We start from the raw sequence: 20,033 nt of genomic DNA on the forward strand, positions 1-20,033 counted from the left end.
ATACCCCTATTGACAAGTCAAGAGATGTTCCGAAAACTGTAAATATCACCTTTTTGCACTTGACCTAATCACTCATTCCATATCAAAATCAGTTAAAATACAACCTCCAAACATTTATTTGACCTCTCTTCTTTCATTTCCACCCAAAAAGATTTAAGGAATGAGTGAGGAAAGGAAAGAAAAAAATTAAGAAAAATACACTCTAATTAAAAGGAACTATATTCGTGGACAACGAAAAGCTTGGTCATTAATTGTGGTCTTGGGCCTATTAGGGGCCTAAAACTTGACCAATTCTAATAAAACTTGGCATGATTCAAGCTTAGTATATTATAAAACAGGTTACAAAGTTTCAAAGCCATATGATACCAAATAAAAAAAATGTGGCATTTTTTATATCTGAATTTTAGGTGCTGAATTGTGGCGTTGAATTAGAACAATTAAAACTATCAAATTTGAGCTTCTAAAAACCAAAAGATACCAAAACTAACACTTTTTAATGTCTCTATGTATAAGTTAACATATATTTAAAGCAACAGAAAGCATACTTCATGTATCAGACTTATGAAAAATGGCCAGAAGTTAATTTTATATGAGCCTGTGCCAAAAAATAGAGGTTTTCAATTAGGGTGAGGCCTTATATCAAATGTAATATTTTTCACTTACCACAATTTTCTGAAGTTGTTAAGTTATCAAACAAACTTTAACAGGTTATAAATGTACTTTTGATGGAAATATAAGTTTCAAATAGCATAACACATGTGGATAAAATGGTCTTTAGCAATGTTATGCTTAAAAAACAGATTGCCAGTTTAGGCCGTTCCCCACATTTGCATATTTAAAAGCATATAAATGATATGGGAGATGGAGATATACTTCTTTTTGCTAAAATCTGTGCTCAGATATGATAAAACATGGAGCCTGGATGTAACAAGACTGTCACTTTCAACTATATATGCAGACAGTATGGTCTGATGCAAAGTTTATTAACTTTACTGTTTAAAAACTGAATGAAATTTCAGCCTCAAAAGGCCAATATTTAAACCACTAGCTATCCAACAGAAGAAAGTAAAGGTAGTCTGTGAAACAGAAATGGTTAAGCAACCAGTAATAAGTCTTTTTGATGTAGGTTCAGTGCAATCTGTTTTGGAATACAACTTTTAAGTGCATAGAACTTCACATTTCACCTGCTGTGTATACTGACCGTTAGCCTTAGGCTATTAAAACAGCACATTTTGCACTCATTTTATGTTTTTATCTACTTTTTTTTGTGTTCAGAGTTCAAAAATAAGTTAAACAACTGAAATAAATACCACAAACACAAATAGATATCAGAAAAAAACTGTCAGAAAGAAATTAAGCACGCTGTTTTTGAAAAAATTGTGAAAAAAGTGAAAAAGCTACATTTTAGGCATTTAACCTGAAAAGTGACTTTTTCACAAAATTTCTATCAAATGAAAGTGAAAATCATTTCTTCTCATATAGTTTGACAAATCAATACCAATAGATCATTCAGAAAAGATGCCGAAGTAAAAATTCAAAATTTGCTGAAATGCACCTCTTAGGCCACAGACCACAATTAATTCCTCTATCAGTTCTTTATAACCTTTTGCATCATTAAAAAAATTGCACCATGCACTTTTGTCAAATTTTTTGTGTGTGTAATGTATTGTCCTAGTCCAAATATATATCCAAAATTCAGAAAGATTGAAGCAATCACTTTTACAAATTTAGCCAATACACATCCATACCCCTATTGACAAGTCAAGAGATGTTCCGAAAACTGTAAATATCACCTTTTTGCACTTGACCTAATCACTCATTCCATATCAAAATCAGTTAAAATACAACCTCCAAAAATTTATTTGACCTCTCTTCTTTCATTTCCACCCAAAGAGATTTAAGGAATGAGTGAGGAAAGGAAAGAAAAAAAATTAAGGAAAAATACACTCTAATTAAAAGGAACTATATTCGTGGACAACGAAAAGCTGGGTCATTAATTGTGGTCTTGGGCCATCTACTTTACGTGAGTCTGTATTTATGTATGCCGACATACGACAAAATTATTTTTTATGTCTACCTGTGCGAATTTCAAACGCGCTATTTTACACCAGTAATGAAAACCTTCTATCATTTATGGGTAGACTTTACATAGATAAATTCAGCCGTATTTGACGTGAAACTGTTCTTATGTATCCCGTCATACTTTGAACCACACCATTATTTTATTTATTATTATTACTTTTACTGTTACGTCTGTTTTTGTTATATCAACTTTAAGTAAGTCTTCATTTATGTATGCCGTTATACGACAAAATTATTTTTATGTCTACCTGTGCGAATTTCAAACGCGCATTTTTAAACCAGTAATGAAACCTTCTATCATTATGGGTAGACTTTACATAGATAAATTCAGCCGTATAAGAAATTCATGCATCGTTGACAATTTAATGGAATTTGATGCGACTGTCATATAAGTGAGAGGTTTAGCTAGCTATAAAACCAGGTTCAATCCACCATTTTCTACATTAGAAAATGCCTGTACCAAGTCAGGAATATGACAGTTGTTACCCATTCGTTTGATGTGTTTGGACTTTTGATTTTGCCTTTTGATTTTTGATTTTCCTTTTTGAATTTTCCTCGGAGTTCGGTATTTTTGTGTTTTTACTTTTTTCATAAGAATTATTGTAACATAGAGGCAAAAATTACTAAACTTTCGAAATCATAATTCTAAAATAATATCAAGAAAAAAAAGACACATTTCAAGTAAAACATAAAAAAACAACATACTCACATACAAGAGGGACGAAAGATACCAAAGGGACAGTCAAACTCATAAATCTAAAACAAACTGACAACGCCAAGGCTAAAAATGAAAAAGACAAGCAGAAAAACAATAGTACACATGACACAACATAGAAAACTGAAGAATAAATAAAACAAACCCAACCAAAAACAAAACCAGGGGTGATCTCATGTGCTCCGGGAGGGTAAGCAGATCCTGCTCCACATGTGGCACCCGTCTTGTTGCTTATGTGATTACAAATCCGGTAAATAGTCTAATTCGGTAGGCCACATTCATGAAAGGGGAGGGGATTGTAGTTACGACGTAAGGAACATATCCGATATCATTTGTGAAACGGTTATTCCATAACGGGCAACCAACTCGTGATGGCGTCCGTAAAATTTACGAAGGGATGAGTTCAACTTCACCATTTGGAACTCTTGGTTTAATAGCTTCCTTGTGAGCAGTAACCCTCTATCAAGAAAATCATGATAGGAAATGCAAGCATGGGAATATCGTATCAATTGGGAGATATATACCCCGTATGAAGGTGCTGCTGGAATGTTGCTTCTTAGAAACGTGATTGATTTTAGGTGCTCCCGTAGTATTGCGATGATTAGTCTAAAAGTTGAAAAATTTGACTTTGATTTGAGTTTTGTGAGTGATTTTTTATTATCTATTTCATGATGTACTAGATATTTATAAATCAATTGATGATACTATAGGGATGCATTGTTATATGAAGTGGGGATTTACATTGGACACAACAGGGTTAAACTTCCTGTTATGAATGTAAACCTTTTGTTAAATAGTTTAACATTGTTGACAAAAGATATTTAGCACAATGAACTTAAGGTGGCTGGGGGGTATAAAAATCTAATATAGGAATTGGCTAATTTTTTTAGTAAATGAACTTTATCATATGTTTGGTCAAAAAAAAAATTAAAAAAATCGGTTCACCGTCTAGTTATTTTTTTTTAGGGTTCAAATTTCTATGGTTTTCATTCAAGATTACTATAGAAATGATAGGGAAATGAACGCAAAGCTACCTTTTTTGAGGAATTTCTAATGAAACCTAATATAAGATTTTTTAATGTTAGTATTTTTTTCGTTGCTTAAATATTTTTTTTACATAATAAAAAATAAAATCAACAAGTCACCGTCTAGTTAAGACAAAAAATGTACATCATTAAAAATAGTTGTCATTTTTCAAAAAAGGGAGATAACTCTCTCTTTTACATGTTTTTCAAAGTTTGGAACTATATATATATATATGATACAACAGACCTGTTTATAGAAACTTGTTATACATTTTATACATGTAAGACCATATATTATATATATATAACATTTTCAAACAATCGCAGATGTTTTGCATATTTGTTGCCATGGCAACCATAAGTAAAAAGGGAAAATCACTAATTTTTGGCCAATCTTTTAATGTTCAGTTCAAATTAAAGATCATACGATTTGAAAAATGAGCAGAAACTTATTCTTCAATAGAGATGTGTTTTTTTTAGGACCTGCATATATATATGGAGGTCGTAATTCCTAGGGGCGAATAGTTCTTAGTATGTCTGAAGTTCTCTTGCTAAATATCATTGGTTTCAGTGGATAATATTAGCATTTCGTTTGATTGTAATGAAACTTGGACTGCTAAAAAGTAAATTCAGTTCTTATTTACTTATGAGGTTTTTAACAATCATGACTGGCTATAATGTCCTAGGATAGTCGGTCATAAGGCATTGACCATAGGAATTACGGGGATGGGGGAATGACAGTGATATCTTCAACACAGAGAAGTAATTTTCGCCTCAATAAAAGTTTCAAGACAGCTCCTAGCACAGGATTTTGCAGCTAATTCTTGCTAAATATTGGGTCAGTATGTGATCCCTTTCCTCCATAATGCATACTATTTCAATAATAACACTATTTTCCTACTGGAGTAGCACAATATTCCTTACATACAACAAATATAGTTGATCTATAGCTATTGCTTAGTTTAAAAAATACAGCCGTAAACATGAAAAACACGACTATTACCACTGAACGAGGGAAATCAGGTCAAGGTCAGATGACACCTGCCAAGTATCACATATACACTTTAGTCTTTCTATATACTAGACATATTGCTTGATATATAAACTGAGTATGGACTTGACTGATTCATGAAATGAGTTCAAGGTCAAGTAAAATCTGTCTGACCGGCATGTATACCTTGCAAGGTACACACATACCAAATATTGATATTCTAATAATCATATCAAGTAGAGCAAATAAACATTACAAAAAAAATTAATAGAAAAAGGTTAAGTCACTCAACCATGAAAATGAGGTCAAGGACTTTGGACATGTGACAGCCGGAAAATTCATAATATTAGACATCTATATACGACGTATAGAGCATTCAGGTCCTCCATCTTCTAAAATATTGAAGTCGTAGGCTAAAAAAAACCACCATCCACACTCTCTCAGAAAGATGACTTGCACTGATTATTCAGTTTTCTAGACCATAGCTCATCTACAAAAGACCACAGGGACCTCCACTATTTGTATTCTAATTTCGATAAAAAAATGATAGCAAGTATATAGATCTTGTAATACTTAACCTTCATGCAATGTACACTATTGCTATGGTTCAACTGAAGCTGACCATCTGGAAGTTCTTAACTGGTCAGCCTGATCCAAAACAACTAATGAATTAAGTCAGGAGCCTGTTTTTAAGTGGTTGTCGTTCGTTGATGTGTTACTCATTTGTATTTGTTCAATTTTGTACTTAAATAAGGCTGTTAGTTTTCTCATTCATCATTTCATGGCCATTTTTGAGCTGACCATGCAGAATGGTATTTGCTCATTGTTGAAGGACATATGCTGACCTATTGTTCAGTATGTATTTGTTTGTGGGCCAGCTGAAGGACGCCTTCGGGTGCGGGAATTTCTCGCTACATTGAAGACCTGTTGGTGACCTTCTGCTGTAGTTTTTTCTACGGTCAGGTTGTTGTGTCTTTGACACATTCCCCATTTTCATTCTCAATTTTAATGTAAATTTTTGTTTCATTTAGTCTTTAGTGAAGAGTTGTCTCATTGGTAATCATACCACATCTCTTTTTTTATAATCCTGTCATAGATGTTTTCTCCTTACTGTACATGACCCTCATTGACCAGCACAAGAAGTGTCTTGTAAAAAGCAGGAACTGCTCATCCTTCCAGAGCATCTAAGTACAACCCCTGTTTTAGTGATATTCTTACTGTACCTTGCACTTTTATCTTTTTTGCTTGCCTTTTTTCCTTTGGTATGTGCTCTGCTATGTTTCTAAACGCATTTTGTGACACTTTGCTATTCACAACTTTTAAGATAAATAGACAAACAAAATTAAATTATTCAGTTCTGCTGAAATAACACAATTGATGTCCAGTTATATCATGCACAAATAATAAATAACAAACCACATTCCAATTTTAAAGTGAGGCCATATAAAAATATGTGTGTGTTTCGGATTTCTTAACCAATCTATGATGAACCCTTTCAAGCCTGAAAGTTCTCAGCATTTTGTAAAATTTGTTTTATTTTTCAAACAAACTAATATTAAAACTTTTCTGTTGAAACTTATATTTATGGAATCAAGACTGTGAAAAGGATTTAGAAATATTGTTCAAAAATAGATACAACCCTTTTTTTTACAAAGAAATAGGAAGCACACATATATTTTATTTCCCTTCTTTTATTTTCATTTTTGTTTATTCATAACAAAAGTGATGATATTTGTTATAATGATACATGGAATTCAAGATATCATCTAATCAGAAAGAACAACACACACAATATGTATATTAATATATATGTAAGGGGGCTTAGGACAAAAAAAGTTTTGGCCAAAAAATTCAACATTATTATTTTTATCAAAACTGTTATGCATTCCCTTATATCTGGTTTATAATCATAAATACTGATAAACTATTAGACCAAATATTTTGGAAATTTTTGTAGGTCATGTCTGTTTTTAGTTTTATTCATCAATAAATCTATTTTTCTAATAAGTTTAAAACAAAAAAGTGTATACTACTTATAAGGAGTGATTGTGAGCATAAATGAACAATGCACCTATTATATATATATATAAATATATCACTTAGAATTTAAAAATATTTAAAAAAGCAATTTTTATCATAGTAAGTTTAAAATTGTCCAAGCCACCTTAACTTTCAGGAGTCAAAAAGTCATACATCTTTTGAATAATCTTTTTACAACTGGTTACACGCACTTTTCCTTGATTCGTAAGTTCGGACAACAGTGCGCGTAAACCATCTAATCCATTTCTTTCAATAGATAATTTTAAATGACACAACCTTAAATTAGAACGTGCAGCTTTCAAAGCTGTGGCTTTAGATAAAGCTTTACAGTTAATAGCCTCACTAAAAGTTGTTAAATTATCTTGATGCATGTGACAGTTATGTGGATAGTTGGAAGAAAAAATAAAATCTGTGATGTTATCAGATATAACATTTCCTTGTGATGTACAAGTGATTAATCTAAATAATAGTCTAGTGTCCTCTAAGGCAGTATGAGCAGCATAGGTTTCATCAAGAAGTGTGTCAACAAGATTTGTCTGACTATAAGAACTTAGTCCAGGAACAACATGTTTAAATACATCCAAACTATCTACAAATCCAATTATATGGCTACAAAATTCTGAGTACATGTTATAAAATCTTAAGGCATTGTACAAAATATGACAGTCAAATCTCTTGATATTGTGTCCAACAAGAATTGGTTTACATGAAAATTCTGACAGAAATGTAATGAAATCAGTAAGAGCTTGATGTGGATATTTAAAGTTGACTGGTTTTGAATTGTACAGCATATTGTTTCCACGCACTGTGATCTTTGTGATGTTGGTGGCTTCTTTTGATATTGGTTGGCTTGGTAAGATGTAGGTATCAAAAGTGCTGTCTTTTGAACAAGCTGCAAGTTGTATAATATCAGATGATCTACCTGAAAAAAAGAAATTATAATGCAATAGGTACTATTACAGGATTGATTCAGGGGTTCAATAAACTTTTGTTTCATCATCAATGATTGCATAAAGTCTCATGCCACCTTCGGGTTTAACCTTAAAGCTATAAAAAAAAACTCTCTGTCCCTGAAATCATTTTTGTTGCATAATAATATTATTTTGCTTGTGACATTGCATGCAAGAGAAGTTGGAATCATAATTTACTATGCATATTTGAATAGCTCTACTTTAATATGTAATTTTAAACACAGTATAAAAACAACATTCATGAGTTAGTTACATGTCATTCAATATTTTTAATTTGAGATGGACATACAATTACTTGCATAGCAATACAATACAACACAAGACTACCATCCAACAACTTAAATTTTAGCTTTTTTTCTATTCATGTTATAGTCATAACATTCATGGGTACAGCTGGATATGCCTGCAGAGGTCCAAATCTGAACAATGTGGACAAAAATGGACTCTCTTAAAGCTTGATTCAGGTCTAAATTTGGATTGTAATTAAATATTTGACATAGGTTTCTGAATAAATGAAGTCAAAGAACATGAAATTGGTTATATGAATTTAATTAGGGACGACATCAAAAGATCAATGTAGGATAATAAACTGAATTCAAATAGTTTGATGGTGGGGTGGAAGGTGGAGTGGGGTTGGGGTCAACATTGCTGCAAGTTTTCTTAATTCAAAATCGATTTTACATATATCCATAGAGGTAAATCAATTTTTCCCAAATTAAGTTAAGAGGGCCCTCTATCTATGTAAATTAAGTTTTTTAGGTAATTATCCGAGAACTGGAAATTTCCTTTTTTAATAAATAAAACCCCATAACTCAAAAATGTAAAATCTGATTTTTTTAGAATTCTAAAAGGAGCTTACTTCATAAGATATAAGCAATTAACCAAAGTTTTATGCAAATTGGTAAAAGCCCTTTTTAGTTCATGTCCAACATGTTGATTACAGACAGACTGGACAGATGGACAATGGTATACCACAATACGTCCTGTAAACAGACGTAAACAATGAAAGTTAAAACTTACTAAGGCCTGTGGTTTCTAAGTCAAACACCAACAAAGGTGCAACTGTAATTGCTTCTTTGTCAAATTTGTCTATTTCCATAACTTCAGGAATTTCTTCTTGATCTGGATGTTCCAGTACTAGAACAAAAATTGTATGCATGAAGTATAAAATTGATCACATGATAAGATGACATTGACATTGAATCAGTTGTTAGAATGATGACATCAGAGACACTTAAAAGTGTATATTACCAGCAGTTTCCTAACTTTTTTTTTCTGCTGTTTCTTAAATCTAAACATTTTATCCAATACAGTCAAAAGACAGTTGTATTATAAAATTACACAATATTGTAATGTGATTTTTTTTAACCATTTGATGGTGGATACATGTATTTGCAACAGGCAGGTTTTACTGAATTTTTACCACAAAAAAAGCTAGATATTTTTTTTTTTAATTTCAAATAAATGTATCTAGGTTATGTACTTACTAGTTATCAGATCATCTTAATATAATAATTTAAGTGAAAAAACTCAAAACACATATTAAACTATCTATAAGTAAAAGAAAGTCCAATTAAGCAAATTAACATCCAAACAATGATATGTCATGAGATGATGACAATGTCAATGTAAGTGTAAAATTACATGTACTTGTTCATGGTAGATGATACCAAAAATAACTCAGTATGTAAAATAATCACCTATTTCACTTTCGTAAGTTTTTCCTTCTCTGACTTCCATTCCAGAATTCTTGGAACTTCTTTCTTCTTCAGAAGCAGACGTTGTTTTTTTCCCTCTCTTGTCTTCGAAACAGTTGACTTTCTGTCTCTCTTTCTGTTTAATTTCAATGATCTCTTCAATGTTTCAGTACCAGGTGATAATCCAGATGATTCATGTACCTGTAATAAGTTTAACATTTAACATTTGATGGAAAGGGGAAACATTTAGTGGCTAAGCCAGTCTGATATGATACAACATGTACAACAGAATATTGGCAAATATAAGATAGATAGAGGAGTAAACGTTTGTAGCTTATACAATCAATGCTTTACTTGAAAGCAGGGAGGTAAATTTGAATTATGAATTTGCACTTATTCATGAACCTTGCCCAGTTGTTGTGTTTTCAAGTCTAATTTTATTTTTGTAATTTAATTGTTATTGAAGATCTTTGGTTCACAGTTTTTTTAGAATCTTAGTGATCAACATCTTGTTATTCCAAAATTGTAGACACTTTTCATTGTTGAAGGTCTTATAGTTAGGTGTAAATGTATATTTGTAATTTTCTATATTGCTATTTTACATTTACACTAAATTTGCTTATGCACATAATATTAACCATATTTTACACTAACCTCAGACACATAGCTATAGCCTTCATTTTTCTGTAGAACTGCTGAACTAACTCTGTAGCTTAAGCTGGATGAGGCAGAGTAATGTTTGTATTTTGGTGCTTTAGTAGCTATGGTCATATTCAAACTCTCATTAGCTTGAGAACTTGCTAGATTTGCCAGTTTCTTTGAGTTTGGCACCAATTTATCCAAGAACAGTTTTTCAAGATCAGACTTCAAGTCCAAAGATTTTAAATCTTTGCCATGTGGAAGGCTTGAATGTTTGTAGGTAGTTTTGTCTTTTAAGTAGCCACACCAACTTTGCACACAGTGTGCATGTTCACCAAAAATGTGATCAATCGACGCCCTTAACCCATTTTCTATTCCAGTTTGATTTCCCTTATTTTGGTCAACCATGTAGGCAAAGTTTCTGGTAAAAGCATTTATCACCATTACAGATAATTCCTTATGCTTTGGCTTCATGCTGTATAATTTGTTGACGATATTTTTGGTTACATGATTGCGATCACTAGTTTTCTCCATATGAAGATCCGGCATTTCCTTAATGGCTCTGTTGTATCCAGTTGAATCGTCATCCCCAGCAAGTTCTGATATTGGGACATTTTGTTCCTTCAAATCACGGATCATCTGGACAACCATGTCAAGCTCCATTGCTTTTGCTGATCCAGTCCAGTTTTTAGAGCACTTATGTTTTCTGGGTACTTCTCCTTTTCTGTTTGCTATGCTGCATACTCTGCAATCCCCAGATCTCATGGTATGATGCAGAACTTTCCCAGTCTTCTGTCCAATAAGTGATGCTACTCCTGAAATCAAAATAAATACATATTTGTAAATAGTCATATAAGTCACTAAGCTGTAACAAAGAAGTGGGAACATATCAAATTGTTAAAATCAGTAAAGAGAAACTCAAACTTCTTTGAACAACCACACAGACATCATCATAATATTATTTGAACATAAAAAAATATCTGTCTTATTTAAAATCTGTATAGTAAGAGCCAGATTTTATTAAAAAAGGATCCATGTTTAGATTCAGCATATCAAAGAAGCCCAAGAATTTAATTTTTGTAAAAATCAAACTTGATTAATTTTGGACCCTTTGGACCTTAATGTAGACCAATTTGAAAACAGGACCAACAATTAAAAATCTACATACACAGTTAGATTTGGCATATCAAAGAACCGCAATTATTCAATTTTTGATGAAATCAAACAAAGTTTAATTTTGGACCATGATTTGGACCCCGACTTGAAAACTTGGTCAATAATCAAAAATCTATGTACATTTTTAGATTCAGCATATCAAAGAACCCAAAGGATTCAATTTTGGTCGAAATCAAACTAAGTTTAATTTTGGACCCTTTGGACCTTAATGTAGATTAATTTGAAAACAGGACCAAAAATTAAGAATCTACATACACAGTTACATTCGGCATATCAAAGAACCCCATTTATTCAATTTTTGATGTAATTAAACAAAGATTGATTTTGGACCCGGATTTGGACCAACTTGAAAACTGGGTCAATAATCAAAAATCTAAGTACATTTTTAGATTCAGCATATCAAAGAACCCAAAGGATTCAATTTTTTGTGAAAATCAAAAATATAAAATTGAGAATGGAAATTGGGAATGTGTCAAAGAGACAACAGCCCAAATTTCAGAGATTTCTATTTACTTGTACTAAAGTTATGGTGCGAAAACCAAGAAAAATCCTTATTTGGGCCCCTTTTTGGCCCCCAATTCCTCAACTGTTGGGATACCAACTCCTAAAATCAATGCCAACCTTCCTTTTGTGTTCATAAACCTTGTGTCAAAATTTCATAGGTTTCTATTTTCTTATATTAAACTAAAGTTATAGTGCGAAAACCAAAAGTATTCGGACGACAACATGATACCAATATACGACCACAAAATAAAAAAAATTGCTGTCGTATAAAAAATGACTGAATTTGATCTTTGTTTCATGGTAATAAGCATCATGTATCAGTTTTATAAAATAAAGTTAATGCAAACTTGATGACTTACAGAACAGACAACGGAAACATTTGATAACCCCCCTCCCCTTATTCCATACCCTTTTGTACTTGTTGTGAGTGGCCAAGACAAGGGAATCTTGCCAAAAAGAGAATTAGCTTTATGTAGTAGGGCAGGTATAATATTTATTTAATGGAAAGCGGATTATGCAAAATGTGAAGAGTCAAAAAAATATTTTATGCGTCAATAAATGCAAAATAAATTATTGCCATTCATTATAAATAAACAAACCTGATAAACTATTATATGCTCTTCCAGAACACTTTTTTTGCCAGCATGTGTCTGTTGATGCATGTATACCTTCTTGTTGTTGACTATCTGAAAGAAAATGAACCAGTTTAATATTGATAAATTTGAAATTTGAAAATGCACTTTTTAGAAATAATGTCCATTTTAAATGTAGCAACATTAATTAACATTTTCACATGTATGGCTGATAATTAGTATTGCATTTGAAGAGTTGATTTGATAGTTTTTTATCAAGATTACTAGTGATACATACTTGTAACTTCAGCACAACATGTTCTGAGACAGATACAGTCTGCACCGAATATCTTTTCTAACTTCCAGTCAGATGTCCAATTTTGAACATCCTTTATACATGTATATGTGGCAAAACAAAGAATTTTTTAAGACTTGCAAAAACTGTTAAGTCCAACTTGAATTTTGTCATTGATAATGCCGGTGCAACAGATAGGGAGCTAAGGTTTCAGACGAGATTTACATATTAAATGTGATATTTATTGAATAAAAGTTGCTTTGTTTGAGAAAAAAAAGTTTGAGGTTTTATGAAGTGTACAAGCTGACACATTGTTATTTCATATACTGTAACCAGCTGTTTATAAGTTGAAACAATCCTAAAATACTCATGTACAATATAAAAAACTCAAAGTTACTCCTAACATTTCTTTTTAAATGTTTTTCCTCCATTCAGTTGAATAAATAATATATGTTAAAGAAATGCTTTCCAGGTAAATTCATGTTATTTTAACTTTTGCCGAAAAACAAATGCATTTAAAAAACATATCCTTTTATTTTCAATATAAAAATAACATTTCTAAATTTAATCTTTATAGTAATTATAGCCAGTGATCTACATGAAAAAATATTTAATGATGGAGGAATTCTCGCCAGAACAAAACTATTGTGAAAGCTGCATTTATATGTATTTTTATATAGTCGTATGATCTAACCTTCATTAAGTAAAATAGCTTCAACAGCTTCCTCTAACAAAAATTTCCTTTCTGAGGCCTCTGCACTACATTCCATCACCTCACCAATCTCAATTTCTCTGTCCTTCAGGGTCTTGGAGTTTATACAATGTAAATTCATTGCTGCTAGCAGATTGTTTAATTGGGTTTCCCCAATTCCAGCATGAATCATCCCTGAAAATTTTATGTTAAAATAAGCATCTAAATTTAATAAAATGGATTTGACTTCAAATACTTATTTGTTCAATATGGTATTAATTAATACATATACTGAAATACATTTTAGTAGTACATGTAGTAATCATACTAAAAGCATTATTTTCAGAAATAATTACCTTCTTCTTCATCCATTCTCATGAAAAAATAGATGGTTTTTATTTACATGCCGGAAATGCAATTTTGTTTGATACTACACATTAATGACTAATTTTGGTGAAACTATTACATGTATTAGCAGAATCTGTCAATTTCTGCTAGTTCAATCTGGCATTCTTGCATGTTTAAACGCACAGGCGTGATTTAATTCCTTGGAAAATTTATAAGGTAAACAGTCATTGTGAAAAAATAGTTTAGAATATGGAAAAAAACTTTCTTACCCTGACCAGTACAAAAGAACTTTCCATATTTTATACCTTTAATCTTAAAGTGGAGAATGAAAACCATTTACCAAATTTCTATTAGCCCTGATTTTATTAATTTTCGCATTGGTGTCAAGTGCATACTGTTTATTATCTGAACAGATTAGGTTAAAGAGTGTTGAAAATTTTACTGAATCTCAACTAATTTATTACTTTCTTTTTGAGGTGCATAGTAGAATATGTATTTATTGATACATGTATTTGTTAACCGAAAAAAAAAATAGTCAGTCAATTTGTGAGTACTGTATAGATAATAAATAAAAATGTTTCTGTTTGTATATGCCTGTCCCAAGTCAGGAGCCTGTAATTCAGTAATTGTTGTATGTTTATGGGTTACATATTTGTTTTTCTTTAATTTTTCGCACAGAAATTAGGCTGTTAGTTTTCTTGTTGACATTTTCATTTCAAGGGCTTTTATATATCTGACTATGAAGTATTGGCTTAATTTATTGTTGAAGGCCATACCGTGACCTATAGTTGTTAATTTCTGTGTCATTTGGTCTCTAACCGTCGTTTGTGCAGAGTTGTCCTATTGGCAATCATACCACGTCCTCTTTTTTATATTGTAAATTCTTTTCATGATCTAAAATTTGTACATCATTGTTAGTATTAACAGGCTACTTTTTCAAAAAAATTATTAATCCATCAAGGACAAGAATTAAATCAGTCAGTAAGAATCATTATCTCATTGAACCATGTATGCTTCAAAACAAGCTATCAACTTTTAAACATTCTCATGTGTTTCCATACATATCTAGAATATATATTGGAGTAGGGGCTTTAATGGCCTAAAATGGCCCCAGATTTACAAGATAATAAAAATTCTAACAGAGCAGATTTTTCTCCATAAATTATTAGAATATGAGTAAATGATTTAAAAAAAATGTTTTTATTTGACTAAAAATGGTTCAATGACGTCACAATGGTAGGTGCAAATGACGTCATTATTGGGAAAATAAGCAAAAATACCGAAAATTTGATGATTTTTCTAAATTTTGACCACCGCACCATGCTTGCACCAAATAGAAATTTTAACATTTTGACAAGTTCATACATATCAAACTTCGGATAAAAAATCTTTTTGGTGCAAGGTTGGTGCGATAGTTTATTTTATATTTTTCATAGCCAAGGGGAGCAAAAAAAGCTGAAATTTGTCGTCCAAATTGGACCTTTTCATCTGACAAATTTTAGTTCATACATTCTTATGCCTATAGAAACTTATTATTTTTTGTTTATGAATGTAAAGTGTATTCCTAATTATATTTCCGTAAGTTTATCTAGTTAATTATTTTGTTAAAAATCCGACAGCAATGAACCTCATGTGTAAGGCAGTCAGTTACAACTTTGAGGACATTTTTTTTTAATTATGAAATTTTAGATAGACGTTCAATATAACAAAATCTGTACATTTCTGATGTTTTTGCTAATTATAAATTCCAAATTTGTTGTTTGAATGGGGCAATCTTCTCTCTCTGGTATTAGGGTCAGATCCATGATTTATGTAACGAAAGGGGGGGGGGGGGGTATTTCACTTAAATTTCCATAATTGGCGAGAAACACCAGATTTATTTCGAAAATGAAACTACCTATATTCCAATTGGATGGTCTTTGTGGGTAATGTGCATAGAGAACAAGTTCTATAAAATTTGATGTTAAACAACGGAAACGGTATAAGGTAGACTATCCATATATCCGTATAAACATGTAGATATAATTATATAAGTACGCCTGAGCCTGTGACAACTCTACAACAGATTTATCCATTGTATCACCAGCATTGGCATTGAATAATTGACCTTTTCATGCATAGAAACAAGAGCCTGAAGTCTGTAAGCATACTACATGTCTGTTACCTTTTTAAAGGTTATGTTTTGAATAGTTTATAATCGTGCGTAAAAATGAAGTGTAAATTTTAAAATGTGACCCGGCTTTGTTGTTAAGCCCCATTTGTGGGCATTATGTTTTCTGGTCTATGCGTCTGTTCGTCCGTGTGTATGTCAGTCTGTTCGTCCGATTGTCCTTGTGTCTCACTTCAGGTTTAAGTGTTTGGTCAAGGTAGTTGAATCTGACATCAGACTCAGACTTTTGTTGAAGTAAATTATACTGTGTGTATTGTGTGTTTGATTTTTTTCTACTTTGCCTAGAGGTACAGGGAGAAGGGGTTAGAGATCGCAAAATTAACATGTTTAAATCTGCCAATTTTTTGGGCCTGTCCTAACCTAGGATTTCCTGGCCATTGTTAGTCTTGCGATTTGGGCATCTATGTACTTAAGACACGTTCTTGTTTTCAATAATTTTGACAAATATATAATAAAAATTGTCATGATGATCAAGGACCAAGTCATACGACACTAAGATTAGTGAATGCGAAAAGTACACAAGTCACATTGACTTAAATTACAACAAAACAAATAATATATATATATATATATAATAAATATAGAAAAAAATCTAAGAATACAGATTTATTTGATATAGTAGTATGTTCCAGTTTTGCAATTCTATAGAATGATACGGTTACAAGTCTGGACGACTGAAATTGATAATAAAAATAAGATGAATTTCGAAAAGTCAACCCTAACGATCCTTTACATAAGTCTAGAAGGGGAGGGGGTGTACTTCAATACTTAATTGATAGGGGGTGCCGCTGTTTTGTCACCTTATCCAGTTTTACATTTTAAAAATATATACCTTTTTATAAATTGCGTAGGAAAAGTTATATCATATATATCTGACAGTTTTCTTAACTTTTCACTCATTCAAGCTTAAAAAGGTGTAAATAGAAGTGCCCCCCTTCAACCCCAATCCCTTCCGGAAACATAACTACTGTCATGGAAATACTCTGACTTTTGAAAACACCCTTTAATGCATGTGTCTGTATCTATTTATTTAAGATAATCAATATTAAGATTTATTAGCGCTAAATGTGTCTTGTCTTTATATTATTCTTCTTGTCGCTGATGAGTGCGACCAAACCCATCATCAGATGTACAATCTGTATATATCAGCAATACCCGGTGTTTTGTTTTGTTTGTTGGTGTTTCAATATTGCTTTCCCCCATAATATTTACCTTGGAGTTTGTTTCTTTTTTCAATTTACATCTTAAATTGCCTTTCTGTTTCAATATATTTAAATTTAAATCTTGTAAATAAAAAACAAATCGCGGTTGCCATGGGCACATATATGTTGCTAGGGAGAAACAACAGTGAATTTGGCAAACATGTGCAATTAATTATGTAATATTTAAATAGTGTACGAGTGTAAAGTTCACTACATGCTAAACCGGTTCAATTTCAAACATATATATATTAAAGCTGTATAATAATCATATTTAATGAGTTTAACTCCGCAATTTTAGTGGTTGCTAGGCAACAGAATAAACGAGCTAGACCCAAAATTCGATTATTTTCAGAAGGTCTATGGTATAGACTTGCAACATGACAAATTAAATGAAATTTGGGGGTGGGGCCAAAAATGGCCCTTATAGCCCCTAGTCCTAAACTTTAATACATGTACATGTATTCTTGATTTATATTATTTTATAGTAAAGAGAACAAAACAAGGGTCAGTGGACTCTGCTGACTATGAGATATGGGCTTTGCTTATTGTTGAAGGCTGTATATGGTGACCTATAGTTGTTAATTTTAGAGTAATTTTGGTCTATTGTGGAGATTTGTCTCATTGGCAATCATATATTCCACATCATCTACTTTTATATGTATGGGCGAACAAACTCACTGCAGACGAACATGTTATCAGGACAAACAGACCTTATACCTCCCATAGTGGACAAAAAGTTTTTGTAAGAAATGACTACATGTAGCTACAACATACCTATACCAAAAGTACAATCTCTAATTATAATACATACATTTACACATGATTATTTCAGGGAAAGTCTCCATATGACTGGCTCAATGCAATAATTGGTAGTCATTTATAATTGGAAAAGATAATAAAAGAGTAACATATTGAAGTACCTGTAGCCACTTTAGTATTTATATCAAAAATACCATTTCCTCTTTTCACTTCAGTGCGATAGTGAGTTTTGCCCAATTTGATTCTGTCAACATTTCCACATTCAGTACACTGAACAAACAATATTCCTGACAAGCCAAGGGGTCTGACTCCAAGTGAGTTGTGCAGGTGCAAAGGAGTACAACACTTAGTGCATTGTTGTAATTGTTTGGCAAGGACATCAAGTTCTACCACAAAACGGCAATAACTTAAATCAACAAGATCTGATGGAATGTATGTGAAGTCTAAGTCAAAATCTACATTGTAATCATTTTCTGCCGAATCTATAACGATTTCATTTTGGAAAAAAGGATCAGAACAGTTAGTGGTTGTGGTTTCTTTGACGTAAGGATGGTCGATACTGACGATAGAAATATCAGGGACAACATGTATATCAACTTCATCTTCAACAGTTTGTGTTACACAATTTGGTCGGTTGTAAACCAAGTTTTCTACCCTTTTAGTTTTCTGTATTTGTTTATTCTTTGAAAACTTCCCTCGCTCATTTCTTATTACAGACATACTCCTACAGCAGACGATATTCTGGTTATAATATAGTTTACGGTTGTTCCGATTTATTTTACTTACCATTTGTCTCGAGTTCTTTCAGGTGCACAGGACTTTGGCTGGTTCATTTCGTAGGTGAAACAGCATATACAAGACATATAAAAACACCAAACTATTCATCAGATTCCGTCGTTTCCGTTTATTATTTCTTAACCCTTAGAGTGCCACGGTTTTTTGGGGTAAACTACCGTTGAGTGCCAAGAGAAAGGCCCTTGATTTCAAATTTCAACGGAAAACGTCACAAAGGAAGCGTAACAATGCATAACGTCATGCAATTGTTTCCGTATGGACGCAATTCTGTTTCGACGGTCGACGTTTGTCAGTTAGATTTCTGTTTGATAATAAAGGACAATGGTCAGTCTAATGGATGTTTAAGAAATATGCAAAGTTGATATACCTATTAGAGCAGAAAATATATATAAAAACAAGGATGCAAGAAATATTATAGTTCGTGGGAAAGCGGCGAATTTAATATTCTTCAGAAAGTATATAAATGTATCAAAATTGAGCTACGTCGAAAAGAAATCGATCTTATGCAAATGTATATCAATACATCTGTTAATGTCTGTAAGTGTTTGAAAACTGAGTTGTTATAAGAACCCTACTAACAGTCCAAAATTCATCTTCTTTTTCGTATTTGAATGTTCCAAAATCAAACATAGTCTTAAATTGAGTCTTATATACATGCACATATTATATATACACACACTTGCATTCGGTCGATTTTTATCAGATGCAGCTCTTTGAAACTACATTTTCCGTTTTACATGATATTTACAGGAGTACACGAATTTGTGTTTACTGTTTGAATCCTTTCAAATGTACATGTTATATATATATAGAAACTTTTAAATTTAGAATTTGATGCACAATGTAATCACGACATTACTTTGCCATTCCCCTATTAAACAGAATATAGAATTCCGCAAATTTACAGATCTTACATTGTTTGGTTGATATTCAGACGAATTATATATACAGAATGTGTTTTCAGCCAATGATCCGATAAAATTTGTCGTAGTGATGTCACTGCCTGGTTCAGACGTACTTATTTATTGTGCAGTACATATTACTGTATCGTTACTCGTAATTTTTATAAAATTAAAAGAGTTACACATTATTTAAGAACGATAAAAGTGACACGCACATGCATATCAGCAGCAGCAAATAAAACAATTATACTACGAATTTTAAAAGCAGGTGTTTGGTATAAAACAAAAAAACATTGAATCACCGATGAGAAGCCGCGGTTTGAACAGGTTTGGTTTTATATACAATTTTAAAACCTAAATGTAAAAGTCCAACAACACTTTCTTCACACTTTAGATAACATAAGCAATGATTTTTATTTTATTTTTTTTAGGAAAAAAAATATTGTTATTAAATATCTT

At 31.9% G+C, this 20,033-nt stretch overlaps 2 protein-coding genes across 2 annotated transcripts; both read right to left on the reverse strand.

Annotated features, from left to right (window-relative positions):
• Nucleotides 1–6,225: 6,225 nt before the first annotated feature.
• LOC134692762 (uncharacterized) lies at nt 6,226–9,232 on the reverse strand. Its single transcript, XM_063553277.1, has 2 exons — nt 8,845–9,232; nt 6,226–7,775 (listed from the first exon to the last, which is right to left on the reverse strand). Exons 1-2 carry the CDS (start codon nt 8,981–8,983, stop codon nt 6,979–6,981), a joined length of 936 nt encoding a protein of 311 aa, XP_063409347.1. The 5' UTR covers nt 8,984–9,232; the 3' UTR covers nt 6,226–6,978.
• Nucleotides 8,846–18,794, reverse strand: LOC134692761 (uncharacterized). The gene is made up of 6 exons (XM_063553276.1): nt 18,664–18,794; nt 13,402–13,593; nt 12,440–12,526; nt 10,176–10,975; nt 9,525–9,722; nt 8,846–8,961 (listed from the first exon to the last, which is right to left on the reverse strand). The coding sequence occupies exons 2-5, from the start codon at nt 13,589–13,591 to the stop codon at nt 9,525–9,527; spliced, it is 1,275 nt and encodes a 424-aa protein (XP_063409346.1). The 5' UTR covers nt 13,592–13,593; nt 18,664–18,794; the 3' UTR covers nt 8,846–8,961.
• Nucleotides 18,795–20,033: the final 1,239 nt, after the last annotated feature.

This window comes from Mytilus trossulus, chromosome 12 (genome assembly GCF_036588685.1).
Source record: "Mytilus trossulus isolate FHL-02 chromosome 12, PNRI_Mtr1.1.1.hap1, whole genome shotgun sequence".
Taxonomy (NCBI): domain Eukaryota; kingdom Metazoa; phylum Mollusca; class Bivalvia; order Mytilida; family Mytilidae; genus Mytilus; species Mytilus trossulus.

What these genes read in the sequence shown, in the direction of transcription:
- LOC134692762 (XM_063553277.1), bottom strand. Translation starts at nt 8,983, where the DNA reads ATGCATACAATTTTTGTTCTAGTACTGGAACATCCAGATCAAGAAGAA. An exon ending in CTTAGAAACCACAGGCCTTA is followed by an intron (nt 7,776 to 8,844) that starts GTAAGTTTTAAC and finishes TCTTTTTTTCAG; the next exon opens with GTAGATCATCTGATATTATA.
- LOC134692761 (XM_063553276.1), bottom strand. Translation starts at nt 13,591, where the DNA reads ATGATTCATGCTGGAATTGGGGAAACCCAATTAAACAATCTGCTAGCA. An exon ending in AGCTATTTTACTTAATGAAG is followed by an intron (nt 12,527 to 13,401) that starts GTTAGATCATAC and finishes ATTTTCTTTCAG; the next exon opens with ATAGTCAACAACAAGAAGGT. An exon ending in GCTATAGCTATGTGTCTGAG is followed by an intron (nt 9,723 to 10,175) that starts GTTAGTGTAAAA and finishes AACTTATTACAG; the next exon opens with GTACATGAATCATCTGGATT.